Source organism: Crinia signifera, chromosome 19 (genome assembly GCF_055691185.1).
Source record: "Crinia signifera chromosome 19, ASM5569118v1, whole genome shotgun sequence".
Taxonomy (NCBI): domain Eukaryota; kingdom Metazoa; phylum Chordata; class Amphibia; order Anura; family Myobatrachidae; genus Crinia; species Crinia signifera.
In genome coordinates, this window is record NC_139226.1 from 5,152,879 (window position 1) to 5,171,602 (window position 18,724).

General features: G+C 51.1%; 1 protein-coding gene across 2 annotated transcripts in view; it reads left to right on the top strand.

Moving 5' to 3' along the window:
* ARHGEF10L (Rho guanine nucleotide exchange factor 10 like) overlaps positions 1 to 18,724 on the top strand; it is a 112,843-nt gene that overhangs the window by 27,054 nt on the left and 67,065 nt on the right. For both annotated transcript variants that reach the window (XM_083161879.1, XM_083161881.1), the window contains exons 3-4: positions 6,660 to 6,842; positions 15,617 to 15,644. In XM_083161879.1, the coding sequence (XP_083018005.1) occupies positions 6,660 to 6,842; positions 15,617 to 15,644 (211 nt within the window). The remainder of the gene's footprint in view (positions 1 to 6,659; positions 6,843 to 15,616; positions 15,645 to 18,724) is intronic.

Consider the following 18,724-nt stretch of genomic DNA (forward strand, 5'->3'; position numbering starts at 1 on the left):
CAGAGAAAAAGATGAAAAATGAGGGAGGGGGGATGAGAAATGGGGGTGTTGAGAACAAAGGGGAGAGAAGTAACACATAGGGGGTGTGAGAGGCAGGGGGAGAGAGAGATGGAAGGTTTGCAAGGAGAGGAGATCCGCGCTGAGAGGTGTGTCAGCGCGGGTCTCCCTCTGGACATCCACTGCACGGCACAGGCAGTGGTGTCTTGTGCGGCGCCTGGTGCCCTGCTCCCACTGAAGGGGGACTCAAAACACGGGCACAGCCAGTGCCTGCTGCAACCTGCGCTACGCTGTACTATTTAAAAAGCAAAATTAAGAGGGTGCAGGGGATAGCCTGCTGGTCCCCTGGTCCCCCCAAGCCCCATACGAAGTTTTGGGTATAAACTCGCCATCTCAAAAACACACACACCCACTGTGAAGCATGGGGGTGGAAACATCATGCTTTGGGGCTGCTTTTCTGCAAAGGGGACAGGACGACTGGTCCGTATTAAGGAGAGGATGAATGGGGCAATGTATGGTATTGGCCAGAAACCTCCTTCCCTCAGTAAGAGCATGAAGATGGAACGTGGCTGGGTCTTCCAGCAGTACAATGACCCCAAACACTAAGGAATGGCTCCGTAAGAAGCATTTCGGGTCCTGGATTGGCCTAGCCGGTCTGCAGACCTCAAACCAATCTGTGGAGAGAGTTTAATGTCCGTGTTGCCCGGCGACAGCCCCAAAACATGACCGATCTAGAGAAGATCTGCAGGAAGAGTCGGCCAAATACCCGCTACAGTGTGTGCAACCCTGGTCAGGAACCACAGGAGACGTTTTCCTCTGTCATTGCCAACAGAGGTTATATTACAAAGTATTGAGTGTAACTTTTATGTCCAAATATTTATTTTCCACAAGAATATACAAATAAAAAAGTCACTTCTGTGTATGTGTGTGTGACAGGTTATAGTCACGTGTGTGTGTGTGACAGGTTACAGTCACCTCTGTGTGTGTGACAGGTTATAGTCACCTCTGTGTGTGTGTGACAGGTTATAGTCACCTCTGTGTGTGTGTGTGACAGGTCATAGTCACCTATGTGTGTGTGTGACAGGTTACAGTCACCTCTGTGTGTGTGACAGGTTATAGTCCCCTCTGTGTGTGTGACAGGTTATAGTCACCTCTGTGTGTGTGACAGGTTACAGTCACCGCTGTGTGTGTGACAGGTTATAGTCACCGCTGTGTGTGTGACAGGTTATAGTCACCTCTGTGTGGGTGTGACAGGTTATAGTCACCTCTGTGTGTGTGACAGGTTATAGTCACCTCTGTGTGTGTGTGACAGGTCATAGTCACCTATGTGTGTGTGTGACAGGTTACAGTCACCTCTGTGTGTGTGACAGGTTACAGTCACCTCTGTGTGTGTGACAGGTTATAGTCACCGCTGTGTGTGTGACAGGTTATAGTCACCTCTGTGTGTGTGTGACAGGTTACAGTCGCCTCTGTGTGTGTGACAGGTTATAGTCACCTCTGTGTGTGTGACAGGTTATAGTCACCTCTGTGTGTGTGACAGGTTACCGTCACCTCTGTGTGTGTGACAGGTTATAGTCACCGCTGTGTGTGTGACAGGTTATAGTCACCTCTGTGTGTGTGTGACAGGTTACAGTCGCCTCTGTGTGTGTGAAAAGTTCACAGTCACTTCTTTGTGTGTATATGTGTGTGACAGGTTATAGTCACCTCTGTGTGTGTGTGTGTGTGTGTGTGTGTGACAGGTTATAGTCACCTCTGTGTGTGTGTGTGACAGGTTATAGTCACCTCTGTGTGTGTGTGTGTGTGTGTGTGACACACACAGGTTATAGTCACCTGTGTGTGTGTGTGACAGGTTACAGTCACCTCTGTGTGTGTGTGTGACAGGTTATAGTCACCTCTGTGTGTGTGTGTGACAGGTTATAGTCACCTCTGTGTGTGTGTGTGTGTGACAGGTTATAGTCACCTGTGTGTGTGTGTGACAGGTTACAGTCACCTCTGTGTGTGTGTGTGTGACAGGTTATAGTCACCTCTGTGTGTGTGTGTGTGTGTGTGTGTGACAGGTTATAGTCACCTCTGTGTGTGTGTGACAGGTCATAGTCACCTATGTGTGTGTGTGTGTGACAGGTTACAGTCACCTCTGTGTGTGTGACAGGTTACAGTCACCTCTGTGTGTGTGTGACAGGTTACAGTCACCTCTGTGTGTGTGACAGGTTACAGTCACCTCTGTGTGTGTGACAGGTTATAGTCACCGCTGTGTGTGTGACAGGTTATAGTCACCTCTGTGTGTGTGTGACAGGTTACAGTCGCCTCTGTGTGTGTGACAGGTTATAGTCACCTCTGTGTGTGTGACAGGTTATAGTCACCTCTGTGTGTGTGACAGGTTACAGTCACCTCTGTGTGTGTGACAGGTTATAGTCACCTCTATGTGTGTGTGACAGGTTACAGTCGCCTCTGTGTGTGTGAAAAATTCACAGTCACCTCTTTGTGTGTATATGTGTGAGACAGGTTATAGTCACCTCTGTGTGTGTGTGTGACAGGTTATAGTCACCTCTGTGTGTGTGTGTGTGTGTGACAGGTTATAGTCACCTGTGTGTGTGTGTGTGACAGGTTACAGTCACCTCTGTGTGTGTGTGTGACAGGTTATAGTCACCTGTGTGTGTGTGTGTGTGTGTGTGAGACAGGTTATAGTCACCTCTGTGTGTGTGTGTGTGTGTGACAGGTTATAGTCACCTCTGTGTGTGTGTGACAGGTTACAGTCACCTCTGTGTGTGTGTGTGTGACAGGTTATAGTCACCTCTGTGTGTGTGTGTGTGTGTGTGTGTGACACAGGTTATAGTCACCTCTGTGTGTGTGTGTGTGTGTGTGTGTGACAGGTCATAGTCACCTATGTGTGTGTGTGACAGGTTACAGTCACCTCTGTGTGTGTGACAGGTTATAATCACCTCTGTGTGTGTGACAGGTTACAGTCACCTCTGTGTGTGTGACAGGTTACAGTCACCTCTGTGTGTGTCACAGGTTATAGTCACCGCTGTGTGTGTGACAGGTTATAGTCACCTCTGTGTGTGTGTGACAGGTTACAGTCGCCTCTGTGTGTGTGAAAGGTTATAGTCACCTCTGTGTGTGTGACAGGTTATAGTCACCTCTGTGTGTGTGACAGGTTACAGTCACCTCTGTGTGTGTGACAGGTTATAGTCACCGCTGTGTGTGTGACAGGTTATAGTCACCTCTGTGTGTGTGTGACAGGTTACAGTCGCCTCTGTGTATGTGAAAAGTTCACAGTCACCTCTTTGTGTGTATATGTGTGTGACAGGTTATAGTCACCTCTGTGTGTGTGTGAGACAGGTTATAGTCACCTCTGTGTGTGTGTGTGAGACAGGTTATAGTCACCTCTGTGTGTGTGACAGGTTATAGTCACCTCTGTGTGTGTGACAGGTTATAGTCTCCTCTGTGTGTGTGACAGGTTATAGTCACCTCTGTGTGTGTGACAGGTTATAGTCACCTCTGTGTGTGTGTGTGAGACAGGTTATAGTCACCTCTGTGTGTGTGACAGGTTATAGTCACCTCTGTGTGTGTGACAGGTTATAGTCACCTCTGTGTGTGTGTGTGACAGGTTATAGTCACCTCTGTGTGTGTGACAGGTTATAGTCACCTCTGTGTGTGTGACAGGTTATAGTCACCTCTGTGTGTGTGTGACAGGTTATAGTCACCTCTGTGTGGGTGTGACAGGTTATAGTCACCTCTGTGTGTGTGTGTGAGACAGGTTATAGTCACCTCTGTGTGTGTGAGACAGGTTTTAGTCACCTATGTGTGTGTGTGTGTGTGAGACAGGTTATAGTCACCTCTGCGTGTGTGTGACAGGTTATAGTCACCTCTGTGTGTGTGTGACAGGTTATAGTCACCTCTGTGTGTGTGTGTGTGTGAGACAGGTTATAGTCACCTCTGTGTGTGTATGTGTGTGACAGGTTATAGTTCCCTCTGTGTGTGTGACAGGTTATAGTCACCTCTGTGTGTGTGTGACAGGTTATAGTCACCTCTGTGTGTGTGTGAGACAGGTTATAGTCACCTGTGTGTGTGACAGGTTATAGTCACCTCTGTGTGTGTGTGTGTGTGTGAGAGACAGGTTATAGTCCCCTCTGTGTGTGTGACAGGTTATAGTCACCTCTGTGTGTGTGTGTGACAGGTTATAGTCACCTCTGTGTGTGTGTGAGACAGGTTATAGTCACCTCTGTGTGTGTGTGTGAGACAGGTTATAGTCACCTCTGTGTGTGTGACAGGTTATAGTCACCTCTGTGTGTGTGACAGGTTATAGTCTCCTCTGTGTGTGTGACAGGTTATAGTCACCTCTGTGTGTGTGTGTGTGAGACAGGTTATAGTCACCTCTGTGTGTGTGACAGGTTATAGTCACCTCTGTGTGTGTGACAGGTTATAGTCACCTCTGTGTGTGTGTGTGACAGGTTATAGTCACCTCTGTGTGTGTGACAGGTTATAGTCACCTCTGTGTGTGTGACAGGTTATAGTCACCTCTGTGTGTGTGTGACAGGTTATAGTCACCTCTGTGTGGGTGTGACAGGTTATAGTCACCTCTGTGTGTGTGTGTGTGAGACAGGTTATAGTCACCTCTGTGTGTGTGAGACAGGTTTTAGTCACCTATGTGTGTGTGTGTGTGTGTGTGTGAGACAGGTTATAGTCACCTCTGCGTGTGTGTGACAGGTTATAGTCACCTCTGTGTGTGTGTGACAGGTTATAGTCACCTCTGTGTGTGTGTGTGTGTGAGACAGGTTATAGTCACCTCTGTGTGTGTATGTGTGTGACAGGTTATAGTTCCCTCTGTGTGTGTGACAGGTTATAGTCACCTCTGTGTGTGTGTGACAGGTTATAGTCACCTCTGTGTGTGTGTGAGACAGGTTATAGTCACCTGTGTGTGTGACAGGTTATAGTCACCTCTGTGTGTGTGTGTGTGTGAGAGACAGGTTATAGTCCCCTCTGTGTGTGTGACAGGTTATAGTCACCTCTGTGTGTGTGTGTGACAGGTTATAGTCACCTCTGTGTGTGTGTGACAGGTTATAGTCACCTCTGTGTGTGTGTGACAGGTTATAGTCACCTCTCTGTGTGTGTGACAGGTTATAGTCACCTCTGTGTGTGTGTGACAGGTTACAGTCACCTCTGTGTGTGTGTGACAGGTTACAGTCACCTCTGTGTGTGTGTGTGACAGGTTACAGTCACCTCTGTGTGTGTGTGACAGGTTATAGTCACCTCTGTGTGTGTGTGTGACAGGTTATAGTCACCTCTGTGTGTGTGTGTGTGTGAGACAGGTTATAGTCACCGCTGTGTGTGTGTGTGTGACAGGTTATAGTCACCTCTGTGTGTGTGACAGGTTACAGTCACCTCTGTGTGTGTGTGTGTGTGACAGGTTATAGTCACCTCTGTGTGTGTGACAGGTTATAGTCACCTCTGTGTGTGTGTGTGTGTGTGTGTGTGTGACAGGTTATAGTCACCTCTGTGTGTGTGTGTGTGTGTGTGTGACAGGTTATAGTCACCTCTGTGTGTGTGACAGGTTACAGTCACCTCTGTGTGTGTGTGTGACAGGTTATAGTCACCTCTGTGTGTGTGTGTGTGTGTGTGTGTGTGTGTGACAGGTTATAGTCACCTCTGTGTGTGTGTGTGTGTGTGACAGGTTACAGTCACCTCTGTGTGTGTGACAGGTTATAGTCACCTCTGTGTGTGTGTGACAGGTTATAATCACCTGTGTGTGTGTGTGTGTGTGTGAGACAGGTTATAGTCACCTCTGTGTGTGTGTGTGTGACAGGTTATAGTCACCTCTGTGTGTGTGTGTGTGTGTGACAGGTTACAGTCACCTCTGTGTGTGTGTGTGACAGGTTATAGTCACCTCTGTGTGTGTGTGTGTGTGTGTGTGTGTGTGTGACAGGTTATAGTCACCTCTGTGTGTGTGTGTGTGTGACAGGTTATAGTCACCTCTGTGTGTGTGTGTGTGACAGGTTACAGTCACCTCTGTGTGTGTGTGTGTGACAGGTTATAGTCACCTCTGTGTGTGTGTGTGTGACAGGTTATAGTCACCTCTGTGTGTGTGTGTGACAGGTTATAGTCACCTCTGTGTGTGTGTGTGTGACAGGTTATAGTCACCTCTGTGTGTGTGTGTGAGACAGGTTATAGTCACCTCTGTGTGTGTGACAGGTTATAGTCACCTCTGTGTGTGTGTGACAGGTTATAGTCACGTGTGTGTGTGTGTGTGTTTGAGACAGGTTATAGTCACCTCTGTGTGTGTGTGTGTGTGTGTGTGTGACAGGTTATAGTCACCTCTGTATGTGTGTGTGTGTGTGACAGGTTATAGTCACCTCTGTGTGTGTGACAGGTTACAGTCACCTCTGTGTGTGTGTGTGTGTGTGTGTGTGTGTGACAGGTTATAGTCACCTCTGTATGTGTGTGTGTGTGTGTGTGTGACAGGTTATAGTCACCTCTGTGTGTGTGACAGGTTATAGTCACCTCTGTGTGGGTGTGACAGGTTACAGTCACCTCTGTGTGTGTGTGTGTGTGTGTGTGACAGGTTATAGTCACCTCTGTGATCCCTTACTATACCAGATGTAGACAGTCACCTGTCACTTGTATGTCACCTGTCACGTGACCCGAGTGTCTGTTCTGTCTTCCAGAGAACGTCTCACCATCGGTGCCTGGGTGCCCCCAGCAGGAGGAGGATGATGATGATCAGGGGGAAGTTTTCGATTTTGACAGTGATGATGAAGTAGCGAGCAAAGGGATAAAGAAGAGACTGTCATCCTCCAGCAGCGTCCCGGAGACCCCCCACCGACAGGAACCCCCCTCGCCCAGCTCAGGTAACCAGTTGCCTGGGGTAACACTGTAATTACCCACGTCCCATCTACCCACGGGTCTGATACCAGCCTGTGCCAGTATCTGCTATTCCCTGCCCGCCATCTCCACTGGCACCACCCAGCCTGTACCAGTATCTGCTATTCCCTGCCCGCCATCTCCACTGGCACCACCCAGCCTGTGCCAGTATCTGCTATTCCCTACCCGCCATCTCCGCTGGCACCACCCAGCCTGTACCAGTATCTGCTATTCCCTGCCCGCCATCTCCGCTGGCACCACCCAGCCTGTGCCAGTACCTGCTATTCCCTGCCCGCCATCTCCGCTGGCACCACCGAGCCTGCCCCAGTATCTGCTATTCCCTGCCTGCCATCTCCGCTGGCACCACCCAGCCTGTGCCAGTATCTGCTATTCCCTGCCCGCCATCTCCGCTGGCACCACCCAGCCTGTTCCAGTATTTGCTATTCCCTGCCCGCCATCTCCGCTGGCACCACCGAGCCTGCCCCAGTGTCTGCTATTCCCTCCCCGCCATCTCCGCTGGCACCACCCAGCCTGTACCAGTACCTGCTATTCCCTGCCCGCCATCTCCGCTGGCACCACCCAGCCTGTACCAGTACCTGCTATTCCCTGCCCGCCATCTCCGCTGGCACCACCCAGCCTGTACCAGTACCTGCTATTCCCTGCCCGCCATCTCCGCTGGCACCATCTCACCTGTACCAGTATCTGCTGTTCCCTGCCCGCCATCTCTGCTGGCACCATCCCACCTGTACCAGTGTCTGCTATTCCCTGCCCGCCATCTCTGCTGGCACCACCCAGCCTGTACCAGTATCTGCTATTCCCTGCCCGCCATCTCCGCTGGCACCATCCCGCTGTACCAGTATCTGCTGTTCCCTGCCCGCCATCTCCGCTGGCACCACCCAGCCTGTACCAGTATCTGCTGTTCCCTGCCCACCATCTCCGCTGGCACCACCCAGCCTGTACCAGTATCTGCTGTTCCCTGCCCACCATCTCCGCTGGCACCACCGAGCCTGCCACAGTGTCTGCTATTCCCTAACCGCCATCTCCGCTGGCACCACCCAGCCTGTACCAGTATCTGCTATTCCCTGCCTGCCATCTCCGCTGGCACCATCCCGCTGTACCAGTACCTGCTGTTCCCTGCCCACCATCTCCGCTGGCACCACCCAGCCTGTACCAGTACCTGCTATTCCCTGCCCGCCATCTCCGCTGGCACCATCCTGCCTGTACCAGTATCTGCTATTCCCTGCCCGCCATCTCCGCTGGCACCACCCAGCCTGTACCAGTACCTGCTGTTCCCTGCCCGCCATCTCCGCTGGCACCACCTAGCCTGTACCAGTACCTGCTGTTCCCTGCCCACCATCTCCGCTGACACCACCCAGCCTGTACCAGTACCTGCTGTTCCCTGCCCGCCATCTCTGCTGGCACCACCCAGCCTGTACCAGTACCTGCTATTCCCTGCCCGCCATCTCCGCTGGCACCATCCTGCCTGCACCAGTACCTGCTAATCCCTGCCCGCCATCTCCGCTGGCACCATCCTGCCTGTACCAGTACCTGCTGTTCCCTGCCCGCCATCTGCACTGGCGCCACCCAGCCTGTACCAGTACCTGCTGTTCCCTGCCCGCCATCTCCGCTGGCACCATCCCACCTGTACCAGTATCTGCTATTCCCTGCCCGCCATCTCCGCTGGCACCATCCCGCTGTACCAGTATCTGCTGTTCCCTGCCTGCCATCTCCGCTGGCAGCACCGAGACTGCCCCAGTGTCTGCTATTCCCTAACCGCCATCTCCGCTGGCACCACCCAGCCTGTACCAGTATCTGCTATTCCCTGCCTGCCATCTCCGCTGGCACCATCCCGCTGTACCAGTACCTGCTGTTCCCTGCCCACCATCTCCGCTGGCACCATCCCACCTGTACCAGTATCTGCTATTCCCTGCCTGCCATCTCCGCTGGCACCATCCCGCTGTACCAGTACCTGCTGTTCCCTGCCCGCCATCTCCACTGGCACCATCCCGCTGTACTAGTACCTGCTGTTCCCTGCCCGTCATCTCCGCTGGCACCATCCTGCCTGTACCAGTATCTGCTATTCCCTGCCCGCCATCTCCGCTGGCACCACCCAGCCTGTACCAGTACCTGCTGTTCCCTGCCCGCCATCTCCGCTGGCACCACCCAGCCTGTACCAGTACCTGCCCCACGACCCTGCCCCACACCGTGATATTTCCTCCCGGAGCATGTAGTGGTAATCAGGTGTCTGTGTAGTCAGACAATGAGGATTGTGCACCTGCATTTCTGCGCATACACCGGGTGCGAGCAGGAAAGGCGAGTTCAAAGTTTACCATCCTGTTCACACTTAGTAGAGCGCGTGGGAGGCGTGTGGTGGCTGCGGCGGCGAGGGTTCGTGCCCAGCGTTTCATGGGTGTTCCTCGCAGATGTAGGACCCTACAGAGGTTACATCTGGGAGCGCTGAAAAAAATCATTTGATAGTCGGCAACCGTTGAATGATTTCTCCCAGCACCCAAGGTTCCGAATGGATGTTTATGTAAAACAGGGGGGCACTGCGGGCAGCATTACATCCGACCGCACTGAGGCAGCATTACATCCGACCGCACTGAGGCAGCATTACATCCGACTGCACTGAGGCCGCAGCAGCATTACATCCGACCGCACTGAGGCAGCATTACATCCGACCGCACTGAGGCCGCATTACATCCGACCGCACTGAGGCCGCATTACATCCGACCGCACTGAGGCCGCATTACATCCGACCGCACTGAGGCCGCATTACATCCGACCGCACTGAGGCCGCATTACATCCGACCGCACTGAGGCCGCATTACATCCGACCGCACTGAGGCCGCATTACATCCGACCGCACTGAGGCCGCATTACATCCGACCGCACTGAGGCCGCATTACATCCGACCGCACTGAGGCCGCATTACATCCGACCGCACTGAGGCCGCATTACATCCGACCGCACTGAGGCCGCATTACATCCGACCGCACTGAGGCCGCATTACATCCGACCGCACTGAGGCCGCATTACATCCGACCGCACTGAGGCCGCATTACATCCGACCGCACTGAGGCCGCATTACATCCGACCGCACTGAGGCCGCATTACATCCGACCGCACTGAGGCCGCATTACATCCGACCGCACTGAGGCCGCATTACATCCGACCGCACTGAGGCCGCATTACATCCGACCGCACTGAGGCCGCATTACATCCGACCGCACTGAGGCCGCATTACATCCGACCGCACTGAGGCCGCATTACATCCGACCGCACTGAGGCCGCATTACATCCGACCGCACTGAGGCCGCATTACATCCGACCGCACTGAGGCCGCATTACATCCGACCGCACTGAGGCCGCATTACATCCGACCGCACTGAGGCCGCATTACATCCGACCGCACTGAGGCCGCATTACATCCGACCGCACTGAGGCCGCATTACATCCGACCGCACTGAGGCCGCATTACATCCGACCGCACTGAGGCCGCATTACATCCGACCGCACTGAGGCCGCATTACATCCGACCGCACTGAGGCCGCATTACATCCGACCGCACTGAGGCCGCATTACATCCGACCGCACTGAGGCCGCATTACATCCGACCGCACTGAGGCCGCATTACATCCGACCGCACTGAGGCCGCATTACATCCGACCGCACTGAGGCCGCATTACATCCGACCGCACTGAGGCCGCATTACATCCGACCGCACTGAGGCCGCATTACATCCGACCGCACTGAGGCCGCATTACATCCGACCGCACTGAGGCCGCATTACATCCGACCGCACTGAGGCCGCATTACATCCGACCGCACTGAGGCCGCATTACATCCGACCGCACTGAGGCCGCATTACATCCGACCGCACTGAGGCCGCATTACATCCGACCGCACTGAGGCCGCATTACATCCGACCGCACTGAGGCCGCATTACATCCGACCGCACTGAGGCCGCATTACATCCGACCGCACTGAGGCCGCATTACATCCGACCGCACTGAGGCCGCATTACATCCGACCGCACTGAGGCCGCATTACATCCGACCGCACTGAGGCCGCATTACATCCGACCGCACTGAGGCCGCATTACATCCGACCGCACTGAGGCCGCATTACATCCGACCGCACTGAGGCCGCATTACATCCGACCGCACTGAGGCCGCATTACATCCGACCGCACTGAGGCCGCATTACATCCGACCGCACTGAGGCCGCATTACATCCGACCGCACTGAGGCCGCATTACATCCGACCGCACTGAGGCCGCATTACATCCGACCGCACTGAGGCCGCATTACATCCGACCGCACTGAGGCCGCATTACATCCGACCGCACTGAGGCCGCATTACATCCGACCGCACTGAGGCCGCATTACATCCGACCGCACTGAGGCCGCATTACATCCGACCGCACTGAGGCCGCATTACATCCGACCGCACTGAGGCCGCATTACATCCGACCGCACTGAGGCCGCATTACATCCGACTGCACTGAGGCCGCATTACATCCGACCGCACTGAGGCCGCATTACATCCGACCGCACTGAGGCCGCATTACATCCGACCGCACTGAGGCCGCATTACATCCGACCGCACTGAGGCCGCATTACATCCGACCGCACTGAGGCCCCATTACATCCGACCGCACTGAGGCCCCATTACATCCGACCGCACTGAGGCCGCATTACATCCGACCGCACTGAGGCCGCATTACATCCGACCGCACTGAGGCCGCATTACATCCGACCGCACTGAGGCCGCATTACATCCGACCGCACTGAGGCCGCATTACATCCGACCGCACTGAGGCCGCATTACATCCGACCGCACTGAGGCCGCATTACATCCGACCGCACTGAGGCCGCATTACATCCGACCGCACTGAGGCCGCATTACATCCGACTGCACTGCGGGCAGCATTACAGTCCTATTCTTTGCACTGAAACAGTGTATATACATTGTATCATCTATGTACAGTGTATATCCTTTGTATTTTTATTTTATATATTACCAGTTATTATATAGCGCACACAGATTCTGCAGCGCTTTACAGAGAATATTTGAACATTCACATCAATCCCTGCCCCAGTGGAGATTACAATCTATATTCCCTACCACATGTACACACACAGACATTCTAGGGATAATTAATTTTGTTTGGAGCCAATTAGCCTACCAGTATATTTTTGGATTGTGGGAGGAAACCCACGCAAGTACAGGGAAAATATACAAACTCCGCACAGTTAGGACCATGGTGGGGATAGAACCCATGCCCTCAGTGCTGTGAGGCAGTAATGTAACCATTACACCGTCCGTACTGCCCTGTATATATAACACATGGTGGGGATAGAACCCATGACCTCAGTGCTGTGAGGCAGTAATGTAACCATTACACCGTCCGTACTGCCCTGTATATATAACACATGGTGGGGATAGAACCCATGACCTCAGCGCTGTGAGGCAGTAATGTAACCATTACACTGTCCGTACTGCCCCGTATATATAACACATGGTGGGGATAGAACCCATGACCTCAGTGCTGTGAGGCAGTAATGTAACTATTACACCATCCGTACTGCCCCCTATATATATAACACATGGTGGGGATAGACCATGACCTCAGTGCTGTGAGGCAGTAATGTAACCATTACACCATCCGTACTGCCCCGTATATATAACACATGGTGGGGATAGACCATGACCTCAGTGCTGTGAGGCAGTAATGCTAACCATTACACCATCCGTACTGCACTGTATATATATAACACATGGTGGGGATAGAACCCATGACCTCAGAGCTGTGAGGCAGTAATGTAACCATTACACCACCTGTACTGCCCCGTATATATAACACATGGTGGGGATAGAACCCATGACCTCAGTGCTGTGAGGCAGTAATGCTAACCATTACACCATCCGTACTGCCCCGTATATATAACACATGGTGGGGATAGAACCCATGACCTCAGTGCTGTGAGGCAGTAATGCTATAACCATTACACCATCCGTACTGCCCATATATATAACACATGGTGGGGATAGAACCCATGACCTCAGTGCTGTGAGGCAGTAATGTAACCATTACACTGTCTGTACTGCCCCGTATATATATACACATGGTGGGAATAGAACCCATGACCTCAGTGCTGTGAGGCAGTAATGTAACCATTACACCATCCGTACTGCCCCGTATATATATAACACATGGTGGGGATATAACCCATGACCTCAGCGCTGTGAGGCAGTAATATAACCATTGCACCATCCGTACTGCCCCGTATATATAACACATGGTGGGGATAGAACCCATGACCTCAGTGCTGTGAGGCAGTAATGTAACCATTACACCGTCCGTATTGCCCCGTATATATAACACATGGTGGGGATAGAACCCATGACCTCAGTGCTGTGAGGCAGTAATGTAACCATTACACCATCCGTACTGCCCCGTATATATAACACATGGTGGGGATAGAACCCATGACCTCAGAACTGTGAGGCAGTAATGTAACCATTACACCATCCGTACTGCCCCATATATATATAACACATGGTGGGGATAGAAACCATGACCTCAGCACTGTGAGGCAGTAATGCTAACCATTACACCGTCCGTACTGCCCCGTATATATAACACATGGTGGGGATATAACCCATGACCTCAGTGCTGTGAGGCAGTAATGTAACCATTACACCATCCGTACTGCCCCGTATATATAACACATGGTGGGGATAGAACCCATGACCTCAGAACTGTGAGGCAGTAATGTAACCATTACACCATCCGTACTGCCCCGTATATATAACACATGGTGGGGATAGAACCCATGACCTCAGCACTGTGAGGCAGTAATGCTAACCATTACACCGTCCGTACTGCCCCGTATATATAACACATGGTGGGGATATAACCCATGACCTCAGCGCTGTGAGGCAGTAATGTAACCATTACACCATCCGTACTGCCCCATATATATATAACACATGGTGGGGATAGAACCCATGACCTCAGTGCTGTGAGGCAGTAATGTAACCATTACACCATCCGTACTGCCCCGTATATATATAACACATGGTGGGGATAGAACCCATGACCTCAGTGCTGTGAGGCAGTAATGTAACCATTACACCATCCGTACTGCCCCGTATATATATAACACATGGTGGGGATAGAACCCATGACCTCAGTGCTGTGAGGCAGTAATGTAACCATTACACCATCCGTACTGCCCCGTATATATATATAACACATGGTGGGGATAGAACCCATGACCTCAGTGCTGTGAGGCAGTAATGTAACCATTACACCATCCGTACTGCCCCATATATATATAACACATGGTGGGGATAGAACCCATGACCTCAGTGCTGTGAGGCAGTAATGCTAACCATTACACCGTCTGTACTGCCCGTATATATAACACATGGTGGGAATAGAACCCATGACCTCAGCGCTGTGAGGCAGCAATGTAACCATTACACCATCCGTACTGCCCCGTATATATAACACATGGTGGGGATAGAACCCATGACCTCAGCGCTGTGAGGCAGTAATGCTATAACCATTACACCATCCGTACTGCCCCGTATATATAACACATGGTGGGGATAGAACCCATGACCTCAGCGCTGTGATGCAGCAATGTAACCATTACACCATCCGTACTGCCCTTTGTATGATCTCTGTACAGTGTGTATCCTTTATATGATCTCTGTACAGTGTGTATCCTTTATATGATCTCTGTACAGTGTGTATCCTTTATATGATCTATGTACAGTGTGTATCCTTTATATGATATCTGTACAGTGTGTATCCTTTATATGATCTCTGTACAGTGTGTATCCTTTATATGATCTCTGTACAGTGTGTATCCTTTATATGATCTCTGTACAGTGTGTATCCTTTATATGATCTCTGTACAGTGTGTATCCTTTATATGATCTCTGTACAGTGTGTATCCTTTATATGATCTCTGTACAGTGTGTATCCATTATATGATCTCTGTACAGTGTGTATCCTTTATATGATCTCTGTACAGTGTGTATCCTTTATATGATCTCTGTACAGTGTGTATCCTTTATATGATCTCTGTACAGTGTGTATCCTTTATATGATCTCTGTACAGTGTGTATCCTTTATATGATCTCTGTACAGTGTGTATCCTTTATATGATCTCTGTACAGTGTGTATCCTTTATATGATCTCTGTACAGTGTGTATCCTTTATATGATCTCTGTACAGTGTGTATCCTTTATATGATCTCTGTACAGTGTGTATCCTTTGTATCATCTCATCTGTACATGGCTACAGAGTAACAACATGGTGACGTCATGGTCATGTGACTGTACGGGAATGCATCTGGCTACTGTGGCAGACAATGGGCATCATTGATAGGACAAGGGGCTGATGAATGTCTTCTGCTATGAATTGAGCACTTGCTTCCCCCTATAACACGCTGGTCCCCTCTCTCTGTATACAGCCCTGTAGCCTTCTCCACCACTATATTATTAGGCAGATAAGTAACTGGTACACGCAGGGGATCGCCCTCCTGGTAGCTATGTCATCGCCCGTCGGTAATCCTTTCCTAGCAGAGACACCCGTTCTCACCACAGACCGGGCTTATTGCCCTGTGTTATATCTGCCCACCAGTTACAGACCTCAGGTGCGGGCATAGTAAGTGCCAGTCACGTTATACACAGCAATATTCCTCCTACTGACCCTAATATACATCACTTCTCTCCACAGAGCCAACTGCCCCGGCGCGACCATCAAAGTAAGTACCTACAGTATACCCTATACTACACTGAGTATCCCTACTGTACCCTACCCACTGCTGTGCACCTGCCTACTGCTGTGTCCTGTATCCCCTTACTGTATCCTGCACAGTGCTGTATCCCTAACTGTATCCTACCCACTGATGTACCCCTAACGGTATCCTGCCCACTGCTGTGCCTCTAACTGTACCCTACCCACTGCTATGCAACCTTACTGTGTCCTGCCTACTGCTGTGTCCTGTATCCCCTTACTGTATCCTGCCCAGTGCTGTATCCCTAACTGTATCCTACCCACTGATGTACCCCTAACGGTATCCTGCCCACTTCTGTGCCTCTAACTGTACCCTACCCACTGCTGTGCACCCTTACTGTGTCCTGCCTACTGCTGTGTCCTGTATCCCCTTACTGTATCCTGCCCAGTGCTGTATCCCTAACTGTATCCTACCCACTGATGTACCCCTAACGGTATCCTGCCCACTGCTGTGCCTCTAACTGTGCCCTACCCACTGCTGTGCACCCTTACTGTGTCCTGCCTACTGCTGTGTCCTGTATCCCCTTACTGTATCCTGCCCAGTGCTGTATCCCTAACTGTATCCTACCCACTGATGTACCCCTAACGGTATCCTGCCCACTGCTGTGCCTCTAACTGTACCCTACCCACTGCTATGCAACCTTACTGTGTCCTGCCTACTGCTGTGTCCTGTATCCCCTTACTGTAACCTGCACAGTGCTGTATCCCTAACTGTATCCTACCCACTGATGTACCCCTAACGGTATCCTGCCCACTGCTGTGCCTCTAACTGTACCCTACCCACTGCTATGCAACCTTACTGTGTCCTGCCTACTGCTGTGTCCTGTATCCCCTTACTGTAACCTGCACAGTGCTGTATCCCTAACTGTATCCTACCCACTGATGTACCCCTAACGGTATCCTGCCCACTGCTGTGCCTCTAACTGTACCCAACCCACTGCTGTACCCCTTACTGTATCCTGCCCACTGCTGTGTCCTGTATCCCCTTACTGTGTCCTGCCTACTGCTGTGTCCTGTATTCCCTTACTGTTTCCTGCCCAGTGCTGTACCCCTAACTGTATCCTACCCACTGATGTACCCCTAACGGTATCCTGCCCACTGCTGTGCCCCTAACTGTTTCCTACCCACTGCTGTACCCCTTACTGTATCCTGCCCAGTGCTGTACCCCTAACTGTATCCTACCCACTGATGTACCCCTAACGGTTTCCTGCCCACTGCTGTGCCCCTAACTGTATCCTGCCCACTGCAGTGCCTCTAACTGTATCCTGCCTGCCCAGTGATGTGTCCCCTTACTGTACCATGCACACTGCTGTGCCCCTAACTGTATCCTGCTAACTGCTGTGTCCTGTATCCCCTTACTGTATCCTGCACACTGGTGTGTCCTGTATCCCCTTACTGTATCCTGCCCACTGCTGTGCCCCTAACTGTATCCTACCTACTGTTGTACCCCTAATGGAATCCTTCCCACTACTGTGTCCTGTATCCCCTTACTGTATCCTGCCCACTTCTGTGTCCTGTATCCCCTTACTGTATCCTGCCCACTGCTGTGTCCTGTATCCCCTTACTGTATCCTGCCCACTTCTGTGTCCTGTATCCCCTTACTGTATCCTGCCCACTGCTGTGTCCTGTATCCCCTTACTGTATCCTGCCCACTTCTGTGTCCTGTATCCCCTTACTGTATCCTGCCCACTGCTGTGTCCTGTATCCCCTTACTGTATCCTGCCCACTTCTGTGTCCTGTATCCCCTTACTGTATCCTGCCCATTGCTAGGTCCTGTATCTCCTTACTGTATACAGATAGTGGTAGATGCTCAAATTAGTTCAGTAAAACTTTTCAGGTGCATGCAAGGGAGGGGTTAATACTTAGTAAGTAACAATACATGGTTCCCCCAGCTCACTGAATAGTTTTAGCAACCAATCTTGAACACTACATGATAATAGAATTCAGAGATATTGGTTACATATACCTGCGCAGGTGTATGTCATGCCCCCAAGCCGCGTCAAGGCTTCTCTGTATATTGGGGGTCCCTAGAGCTATATCTAGGTGCAGGGTATGGCACCCCAAAAACCATCATAAGCTGGGAATCCCAGTGCGGCATGCCAGTGAGATACTAAGTGTTAATAATTAGTGATAGGAAGCCGAAGCTATATAAAAAGAGAGAGATAAATGAAATGTAATTAAAATAAGAGAGAGATAGTGTTAGTGAGGGAAAAGTGTTAATAGAATGTAAGGGCATGCCGCACTAAAGCCACCCAGCCTAACCAGTCCAGGGGCACCGCACCCCTCACCTCCGTTACCCTAAATTGGGTCTACGATTAACCAGAAAGGAGCCACATGATAATGGCTCCTTACTTGGTATATCTGAACTAAGAGCTACCTACCTTGGAGCAACCCCAGACTACTCCATGTTGCATATCAGGACCTGCATCTCCGCCTAATGCAAGCTCCTCTCTGCCTCTCACAACATTCATACAGATAGTGGTAGATGCTCAATTAGTTCAGTAATATTACTCAGGTGCATGAGGGAGGGGTTAATACTGGGTAAGTAACAAGACATTGGTTCTCACAGCACACTGAGTAGTATTAGTAACCAATCCTGAACACTACATGATAATAGAATTCAGAGATAATGGTTACATATACCTGCGTATCTCCTTTCTGTATCCTGCGCACTGCTGTGTACTGTATCCCCTTACTGTATCCTGCCCACTGCTGTGTCCTGTATCCCCTTACTGTATACGGAACACTGCTGTGTACTATATCCCCTTACTGTATCCTGCCCACTGCTGTGTCCTGTATCCCCTTACTGTATACAGAACACTGCTGTGTACTGTATCCCCTTACTGTATCCTGCCCACTGCTATGTACTGTATCCGGAACATTGCTGTGTCCTGTATCTCCTTGCTGTATTACCTTACTGTATCCTGCCCATTGCTGTGTACTGTATCCCAGTAGTGTATCTGGAACACTGCTGTGTACTGTATCCCCTTACTGTATCCTGCCCACTGCTGTGTCCTGTATCCCCGTACTGTATACAGAACACTGCTG